Source organism: Lathyrus oleraceus, chromosome 3 (assembly GCF_024323335.1).
Source record: "Lathyrus oleraceus cultivar Zhongwan6 chromosome 3, CAAS_Psat_ZW6_1.0, whole genome shotgun sequence".
Classification (NCBI taxonomy): Eukaryota; Viridiplantae; Streptophyta; class Magnoliopsida; order Fabales; family Fabaceae; genus Lathyrus; species Lathyrus oleraceus.
In genome coordinates, this window is record NC_066581.1 from 48,640,113 (window position 1) to 48,649,568 (window position 9,456).

The following is a 9,456-nucleotide window of genomic DNA, read 5'->3' on the forward strand; positions in this document are numbered from 1 at the left end:
CAGAAAAAGAAAAATCGAATGTCGAATACCATCTATAGTTATTAATATATGTATACAAATTACAAATGAGACATAAAGCACAAGAATCAGCCTAGCATAGGTCATTTGAGATGTTATTTGAACAGTGCAAGCCCTTAATAATCAAGCTTTGTGCTTCCATATTCATTTATTTATGATGACAAGAATACCGATAGGAAGCCGAACAATATGTATCCATTTACGCCGGTATACCTCGATGGGAATGTCAGCAACTGTGTGACAGTGATCAGCTTCACCTGCGAGAAACTGTTCAAAATGCCAAACAAAAATCTGGTAATTTAATACATTTAAGCATCATCTTCATTTTTATCCAAAGAAGCTGATAGATAACTCATGATGAAACCGTCTAGATCTCCCTCAAGGACAGAGTCAGCATCTGAAACCTCGTAGTTAGTTCTGAGATCTTTCACCATACGGTAAGGCTGTATCATACATTAAATAGTTAATGTAAGGATCAAACGGTCGAAATATACCGAGAAAATTAGGGGAAATGTAAAAAATCTCAAACCTACATGAAGCACATAACTACGTATCTGACTACCCCAGGTTATGTCGGTGAGCGATTGTGTATGCTGGGAATTCAACTGCGCCTGGCGTGCCATCTCCAGCTGGTTTAGTCTTGACTGAAGCACCGCCATTGCCGAAGCCTTATTCTGATGTTGCGATCTGTTCCAAAATAACAACCGAACAAAATATTTAAGAACACAAGAGCCAGTGCATGAATTTAATCACATATTTCATACCTTTCGTTCTGACAAGTTGCAGTAACTCCTGTAGGAATATGAGTTATTTTTACAGCACTCTCAGTAGTATTAACATGTTGACCACCAGCACCACTAGCGCGAAACCGTTCAATTCGAAGATCAGATTCGTTAATCTGTACACTGGAAGATTGATCACCAAGGTTTGGAATAACTGCTACAGCAGCAAATGAAGTATGTCGGCGCTTATTACTGTCAAACGGTGATATGCGCACCAGCCTGTGGACTCCTATTTCTGATTTCGCATATCCAAATGCAAACTCGCCATCTACTTTAATCGTGGCTCGCTGAAAAAATACACTGATTTTTGTTCAGAAACAAGCAGTAAGAACTATTTGGAAAAAAAAAAACTAAAATAGCTGTAAGAGACACGTGGAGGATGGTAAGAAGAAGAACCTTGATTCCTGCAACTTCGCCAGGCATTTCTTCCATTACAGTAACTTTATATCCACGTTGTTGGGCCCATGATTTATACATTTGCATGATCATTGAAGCCCAGTCCATGCTCTCAGTACCCCCAGCCCCAGCCTGAACCTACATAAAAAAAATAAAGCAAGCGGCGTCGTTGAGCAAGATATTCTTGTCTAGAGCATGCAAAAACCAAGTTATAAGACCTATATCGGGGTTACGGATATAAGGGTACTTTTCAAGAAAAGCACTAATGCAATGTAATATTAGCAACTTTTATATATCTATGACTGCAAATAACCTCAATGTAGCAAGAACAAGAATCGTGCTCCTCAGACAACAATGCCTCGATTTCTTTCTCTTTTGCATTTCTTCTCATGTTAAGCAATGCTTTCATTGATTCCTGAAAAGGAAGACAGTTTCTGCATGAATGAGTCGGCATATATCAGTAAAAAAGGCCTGTTTGGATAGGCTAATTTGAGCTTAACTACTAAGACTGTCTAGGAGAGCTCATAAAAACAGTTCATTACACGACCATAAGTTGTTTTCAGCTTATTTCTATAAGCTCTCCGGAATAACTTATCTATGAAATATAGCTCATAAAAACAACTAATTACATTTACACTACCATAAGTTGTTTTTAGCTTTATTTCTATAAGCTCTACAGGATAACTTACCTATGACAAATAGCTCACGTAAACAGTTAATTACATGACCATAAGTTGTTTTCCGCTTATTTCCCTAAGCTCTCCGGGATAACTTATCTATGGAAATAGCTTATATATAATCACTTATATGAAGAGAAAAAAAAACTTATGCTACAAGTCTAAATACAACACTCTTTTAGATGAAATTAAAACCCTAAGATGAAAAAAAAAACAGATTAAATACATGCCTAGGTGATGAAGGGATTCCCCACCAATTCCAACTCCTCATCATTCTCTTCCCGAGCGAGCTTTATCATTTCAATATGCTCAAGTAACTCTCTCTCCAATCCATTCACCTCTTTCATTTTCCCAAGCAACGAACCATGTTCCCTGTTAATTTTACCAGCACGAACAGGATCATCCCAAAGATCTTCCTTATTCAGCTGAACTGATAACAAACCCAACCTAACCTTCAGTTTCTTCCACTGCCATCACAACACAAACACAGTCTAATCAATTTCTACCCAACCATTAATCATTCAAAAGACTATCATGATTCATGGTTAAATGAAGGTTTAATTTACCTGTAATCGGCGTTTAATCAAATGAATAGATTGAGCTATAGCTGCTGCATGACTCTTCCAATCACCGTCGTTTTCATCAAGAATAGTCCAGTTATTGGCTAGAATTCCTTCGACGGTGAGCCCATCGGAGGTTGAGTGTTCGGCGGCGGCGGGCTGAGAGGCCCAAAAGCGGGCCCGTGTCGGATATAACCCGTTGGTGTAACTGTTTCTTGAAAGCGACGTGGAAGAGAACAGAGAAGTGGTGTTGTGGGGATGGGAATGTGATAAGTGGCGACAACAAAACAACGTTGGTGAAGCAGTTCCGACAAGTTTATAGAGAAACGAGGAAAAGGATCTTCGTAGGAAATACGACATACTAGGAAGGAAAAAAGAATAACTTCAAGTTCTTGTTTCTCTCAGGTTTTTAATGGAAAGAGGAAAGTGAAAACGAAGAAGCAGCATATGCTGCTGCAGGGAAAGTGAACAAGTTGATATATCCCGTGGGCCTAAATATGGGCCTAATTCACAAGAATTTTACACGTTATTGAACTGCTCACCTCCACATTTGTAGTTGACAAACTCAATGAATAGACAATATTAGTTTTGGAAAACTTTTCATTCTTTTTTTAAATTTATCAAATATTTGTGGAAATTTCAAATTCTCTCAGAGATACGAAAATTTCATTTTTTTTTTCTCCTAGAAATTTTGAAACCAATTTGTATTTTATTGGAAATTTACGGTGGATTTTGAATTTCCAGTATTTTTAAATACATTTCTTTTGGAAATTTCAGAATTTCCGATACATTTCATATACATTTTCTTTGAAACTTCAGAATTTTCGGCAGTTAAAAAAATGATGTTTCCCACAAATTTCATAATTTCCGATGAAATTAGAAAATTTCAAATTTTCTAGAATTTAACTGATTTTTCCCCTGTTTTTGCATTAAAATACATGGGAAATGACGACACTATTGCAGGCAGAGCCACAGATAGAGCGGCAACTCAGGTTATGGCTATTGAGGCTGAGTCTTCCCAGATACGGACTGGATGAGTGATTCCAATTGGTTCACACCAGAAACGGTTGGCTGAGCAGGGGCAGTTTTGCGCACCTCGTAGCACCCGACGCCAAGCAATGAGATCAGACAAGCAGCTCAGAGATGATGTTGAGGTGTTCATACTCATGATGTGCATATTCAGGATGTTCATGATCCAGCGGTCGAGATAGATGCGACACATGTTGTTATTGAGGTTGCTAATGAGGTGGTTCAGCCAGATGTTGTTGTTGATGAGGTGACTGCCACAAATCTGGACCCATCTGTTACTCGTGACACAGAGGTTACGGTTCCGTCGATGGAGTCGTCTTTGCATACTAATGGAACGTTCTCGGGAAGACCCATTGATTGGTCAATATTTACCGAGTATGTTGACCATGTGGCATACCGACTATGGCAGGGAGAGGTATATATATTTTATGTTTAACTTTAATTTATTTATTATTGTTCCATGAAAGCTAACTATTAATGTTTTAAAATTTGTTTGTTACATGATCGTCCCACGCTGAAGGTGACCTCTCACGTGTCGAAGATGAAGAACTTCCCGAAGACTCCAATGCCTAAGCAGGTTAGGAGAATTGTACATGATTTTGGTTTCCTCACATCTGTCGATTGCTCACTTACCATGCTTGACGTTTCACTTCTTACGGATTTTATCGAGCAATGGCACAAGGAGACATATTCCTTTCATCTTCCATTTAGGGAGATAACTATCACTCTCGATGATGTCTCCTCATTGTTCCATCTCACCATCGCTGACAGATTCCTCACGGCTCCTATTATTAGCATGTCGCTTGCACGTATGGTGGTTGTACGAGATTTGGGAGTTTCTGAGGAGGTTGGGCTGGAGGAGTTTGACTTTAACAGGGGCGTTCACCATTGTATGTCTTGGCTTCGGGATAGGTACGGGGAGCTTGTTAAGGCACATATGTATGAAGTTGCCTCTAGGACGTACATGCTACATTAAGTAGCATGTACTCTCTTTGTAGAAGAGTCAGATGTTTATATCGACGTCTAGTACATGCGGTTATTCAATAGCCTTGACGATACCAGCTGGGCTTGGGGGTGCATTGCGTTAACCATCTTATATATAACACTTGAAGTTGTGACAGCCTTTGAGACCAACCAACTTGCTGGTTATTTGAGTCTATTATAGATATACTTGAAATTATTATTTGTTGTTTACTTCTTATTTAATTGTTACGAATAACATTTCTTAATTATTATTAGTTGTGTATGTGTTCTAATATGAGTCTTAGATATACGAGTATTTCTCCACCATCTGTGATGGGAGGGTGCAACATTCCCTTGTAGAGGCCCCACGGGTGAGGAGATGGAAGGCCATGGAAGCACATCTCGATGGTGTTGCGGAGTGCAGGTGGAGGCTTGATGCATTTACTGTAGATGGTGTCATCAAGACACCATACACTGATCACAAAGTCTATCATGAGTTTGATGACCCTTCTTTTATATTCTGGTTATATACTGTGGGAGACTTTAGTCACTAGATACTTGCCTGAGAGGTGTCTGCAACAGTATGGTTATGTACAAGGTATTCCACGACCAGTTTCGGATATTCCATCTACAGGAAATGATAGGTGGTTTTAGAGTAACATCATCAGCTCTAGTCGTGTCATTAGATATTATGCATTGAGGGTTCAACACGACTTGCAGTGTGGGGATAATTACTTAGAGTGGTACCTCAATGTATCACACACTCGCATCATCCCATCTGTTGAGCATTAAAATGATGTTTGGTACATGTCAATGACGTGCCACCGCCGCCACCTCCAACTGATGTTGATGACCAGCAACGCCTCCAAATGGTTATAGTTATTATGGATAATCCCATGGGTTTGGTGACCCAAATGGTGAGGTTTTTACTGGATTATCTCATGCTGCACACATAGTCCATGAGGGACCTATTTAGACATTATTGTTATTTTTATGTATTATTTGTACATTATTTGTATATTACGTGTAGAATACTCAAACATATGCACATAACTTTTTATTAGATAACATTTTGGATCTTCAATTAATGCAAGATGAACATAATTTAACATTTGACAAAGGATTAATAACTTAAACATAACTTAAGAAAACAATAATAAATAAGAAAACATAAACACTACCAGATGATTATGGATGTTTCATCATCTTAATTATATCGTCGACAGATCATGAAATCTTTGCATCTAACTCGATTGGCCTCTTTATTAACCTACGGTGAAATGATCTCCACATAACCAACACATCTTTATCGGTCTTCAATTTAACAAGGTTGCATTTCACTCTTCCATTAGTATCAAACAAATCTTTATAAAACTTAATCTTTCTCACCTTTCTGCTATCGGTATCATGCAACAATTCATTCAACTTGGATGTCAAGATGATGAGAGATGTCGTGTCATCCGGAAGCCAGAACTCTACGGGAGGTGAAGCTTCATTGAAGTACACTTTTGCCTTAACCAAAACTTGGGGAAGAGGCATTTTGAGATTTTTTTTCTTAAACAATAGGTGACCTTTATTTATACAACTTTGAATTCATTTTATACCACACAAAATGGTTGGTGCAATAAAAGTCGTCCAAAACTATCGGCAAAATCATGACCGTTTAAAATTTCATAAAATTAAACTACCGAAAATTTCACTTTGATTGAAATTTCTGGTAAAACATGGTGCTTTTTAACATTTCTAGTAAAATTGCAAACTCACAAAATTTTTAGAATTTCTGGTATACCGAAAATTCTGAATACACTACCGGAAATTTAGTATGCAAATATGTTTCAAATTTTTGACAATGGCAGTTACGGAATTATGAAAACATGGGGGTGGCAAGTACAATTGTGGGGTGGCAAATTAAATGCTTTTTACTCTCGAACATTCCTATTCGCACTCTTAGTTTATTTTTAAAAATTCTTGGTATCCGGCATTGCGACCAACTAATCTAAGAAAACTAATCTCATTGTCCACTAGCGGGACTCTGTTTAAAGTCAGAGAAAAGTTATGTATGGACTGACTTAACACAAGAATCGTTAGCACCTAGCAAGATTTGAATCTGAGACCTTTAGAGGAGCACACTCTTAAGACCCAAGCATTCACCATTAGGCCAATCTTCACGGTGAAAAACCAATAATTCCTCTAAAATTCAGAATTTAATACTCGGGAACACTCAAAATGCAACCCATATAAAAAAAATGATGTGTTCTTTTGGTTTCGTCCAGTCATAAGTTAACTTCCAAAATTTTCTGATATGCATATTTTGTTTGGTTTTACATGTTATGTCCCATGAGTTTGACTTCTTTGATTATGATATGATTTTTCTGGTTTAATTAAAATTAAAATGTCTAACAACCAATAAAGATTATGACATGGTATAGTGGTTTATCATTCTTTTGTTCAGAGGGGAAAAGCTAGATCATCATATTCAGCGTAGGTGCCCATTCATTTGATGTAAAAGCATCATCTTCTCGAGTTCATGTGTCTCCGACATCGTCTTTTCGACAACATTTTCCCTATGTTGTTACCCTAGAATTTGTAGAAGTCCAACTTGCTAAAATATAAGGTTTCTCAGACACCTCATTACTTTAACAATCATGTATACTTTGTATAAATGGTTTAAAATATAAGCTTCATGATATGTCAAATTTATAACAAACTTACTACCTAGGGGGAACTTACTATCTCGAGGGTTAGTCAAGAAATTAACATTTGAATTCTCCATTGAGTTTTTAGATAAACACAATATCATGAGTTCAAAATGTGTCTAGGGGTTAGTCCAAAAGTTAACTTTGGGACTCGCCCTTCCATTAATTCAGAGATTTGAACTCGGACCATCTTTTAGCAAAATGGGGATGACTTGCTTATAAATTATTTTGGTGTGTATTAAAGGCATCTGAAAAGTTAAATTCCACACCGCGCCAAGGGCATTTTCGAATTTTATAAGGGTGGCTCTTTACCACTAAGAAACCCTATTCACTCTCTCCCACTAGAAATTTTCATATCCAGAATCTTATATATCTTTTTTAATATCATGGTTTTAATCATTATCTTCACATATGGAACATTACATATAAATTTATCATTCATCATACATTCAAATTAACATGCTGAATCATTTAATATGCAACCAACTTTTGAAACATGTAGTTTTAAACCTCTCAAATAATGTCATGTGTTTTAGGTTGACCAAAATAGTTTCATATTATTTGACAACTAAGACTAAAGGTAGTTTATATATAACTTTCACACTCCTCAATCTAATTAGGCGCATTTTTTCTAAAAGACAAAGTCGTGGCAGGTTCTCACATCCAAAGCAGACAATACCTTGCAGTCATAATGGCGCGGACTTGAGGTCGACCAGCACATCAACATCGTCTTTCAGAAACGTTTCTAATTCTAAAACATTTCACATCAAATTCACCAAATTCTTTGTGTCGCATCTATGAAAGCATTTTTGGTAACTGATTTGGCTGCTCTATATCACATAACTGTCAATGATGGCTTCACTTCTAAACCTCCTTATGTCTCCTCAATTACCAGAGGATAATCCATCCATAAAGAAGCGGTCAAGAAATCCATGAAGAGATGAACCTCGGGATCGAAAACAAATGATGAAAACCTCATTCTAGGGTTCTAATATAGCGAAAAGGTAGACAATATATATCTCTAACATAGTGTTTCCATTGGTGATGAAGTCCATGATAACTAATTATAAAGTACGAAGAATTTTGATTGATGGGGAAAGCTCATGTGACGTTATGTATGTCACTTTCTTCAAAGAATTAGGGTTGAAAAGAGAGAAATGATCACCTTATCGAGGCATCAACCTACTAGCATTCAACGACTCTATAACACACCTTTTGGGAAATATAGAGTTAATGGTCTCTATGATAAGGAGGAAATGTAAGGAAATATAGAGAAATTATATCGAATAGCCCTGACTTTGTTATGATCCACTTCTATACCTCTTTGACTGACAATGAAACCCAAAAGCTTCCCGAAAGGAACAATGAAGGTGCATTTGTTTGGATTCAAGCGGAGTCTGAATTTTCTCAAATGGTGGAACAACTTCAACAAGTATTCTATATGACCTTGTTCAGTTTTAGACTTGGCAATCATGTCTTCAACATATACCTCGATTTCCTTATGCATTATGTCATGGAATAGGGCAGTCATACCCTCTAGTACGTAGCACCAGCATTCTTCAGGCCGAAGGGCATCACTTTGTAGCAGAATGTTCCCCAATGGGTGATAAAAGTTGTTTTTCCCATGTCCTCGGGTGCCATTTTAATCTGATTATACCCGGAAAAGCCATCCATAAAGGAGAAAATATTGAATTTAATTGTGTTGTCTACCAACATGTCAATCTGTGACAGAGGAAAATCATCTTTTGGACTTGCCTTATTCAAATCTTTATAATCCACGCACATTCTGACTTTTCCGTCTTTCTTTGGAATTGGCACAATATTGGCTATCCATTGAGGATAAATAGATGTGACAAGGAAACCGACATCAATCTATTTTTGCACCTCTTCTCTAATCTTGACAACCATATTAGGATGAGTTCTTATTAACTTATGCTTCACTAGTAGTCATTCTGGTTTAAGTGGAAACCAATGTTCAACAATATCAATATCAAATCCTGGCATATCTCGATACGACCAAGAAAATACACCAACATACTCTTTCAACAGCTCTACCAACCTTTACTTTACATCTTCACCAAGCAGTGCTCCAATCTTAATACCCGATCAATAACGCGACGGTGTGAGATCAGTATCCAATCCTAAAATTTAGATTTTTAATTTCTAAAAACAGCGACATCACTTTAGTTATTAATTATGAATTATTTATTTTCAAAACTTGTTTCAAAATTGTAATTTGTGGAGCGACAATATGACTTTTACAGTTTCAAAACATGACACGGGTTGCACGAGAGTGAGTGATGTATTTAAATTTATATTTCCTCCAAAAATTATT

At 37.1% G+C, this 9,456-nt stretch overlaps 2 protein-coding genes across 2 annotated transcripts; one reads left to right on the top strand and one right to left on the bottom strand.

The window, feature by feature from the left end:
- Positions 1 to 16: 16 nt before the first annotated feature.
- LOC127132447 (peptide chain release factor PrfB2, chloroplastic) lies at positions 17 to 2,885 on the bottom strand. The gene is made up of 7 exons (XM_051061400.1): positions 2,440 to 2,885; positions 2,128 to 2,340; positions 1,510 to 1,611; positions 1,197 to 1,334; positions 783 to 1,087; positions 552 to 705; positions 17 to 461 (listed from the first exon to the last, which is right to left on the bottom strand). Exons 1-7 carry the CDS (start codon positions 2,791 to 2,793, stop codon positions 327 to 329), a joined length of 1,401 nt encoding a protein of 466 aa, XP_050917357.1. The 5' UTR covers positions 2,794 to 2,885; the 3' UTR covers positions 17 to 326.
- A 486-nt stretch (positions 2,886 to 3,371) lies between these two features.
- On the top strand, positions 3,372 to 4,979 carry LOC127129583 (uncharacterized). The gene is made up of 4 exons (XM_051058738.1): positions 3,372 to 3,425; positions 3,617 to 3,877; positions 3,983 to 4,309; positions 4,731 to 4,979. The coding sequence occupies exons 1-4, from the start codon at positions 3,372 to 3,374 to the stop codon at positions 4,977 to 4,979; spliced, it is 891 nt and encodes a 296-aa protein (XP_050914695.1).
- Positions 4,980 to 9,456: the final 4,477 nt, after the last annotated feature.

What these genes read in the sequence shown, in the direction of transcription:
- LOC127129583 (XM_051058738.1), top strand. Translation starts at nt 3,372, where the DNA reads ATGGGAAATGACGACACTATTGCAGGCAGAGCCACAGATAGAGCGGCA. An exon ending in CAGATAGAGCGGCAACTCAG is followed by an intron (nt 3,426 to 3,616) that starts GTTATGGCTATT and finishes GTGCATATTCAG; the next exon opens with GATGTTCATGATCCAGCGGT. An exon ending in ACCGACTATGGCAGGGAGAG is followed by an intron (nt 3,878 to 3,982) that starts GTATATATATTT and finishes CCCACGCTGAAG; the next exon opens with GTGACCTCTCACGTGTCGAA.
- LOC127132447 (XM_051061400.1), bottom strand. Translation starts at nt 2,793, where the DNA reads ATGTCGTATTTCCTACGAAGATCCTTTTCCTCGTTTCTCTATAAACTT. An exon ending in ATGATGAGGAGTTGGAATTG is followed by an intron (nt 1,612 to 2,127) that starts GTGGGGAATCCC and finishes CTTCCTTTTCAG; the next exon opens with GAATCAATGAAAGCATTGCT. An exon ending in GCGAAGTTGCAGGAATCAAG is followed by an intron (nt 1,088 to 1,196) that starts GTTCTTCTTCTT and finishes GTATTTTTTCAG; the next exon opens with CGAGCCACGATTAAAGTAGA.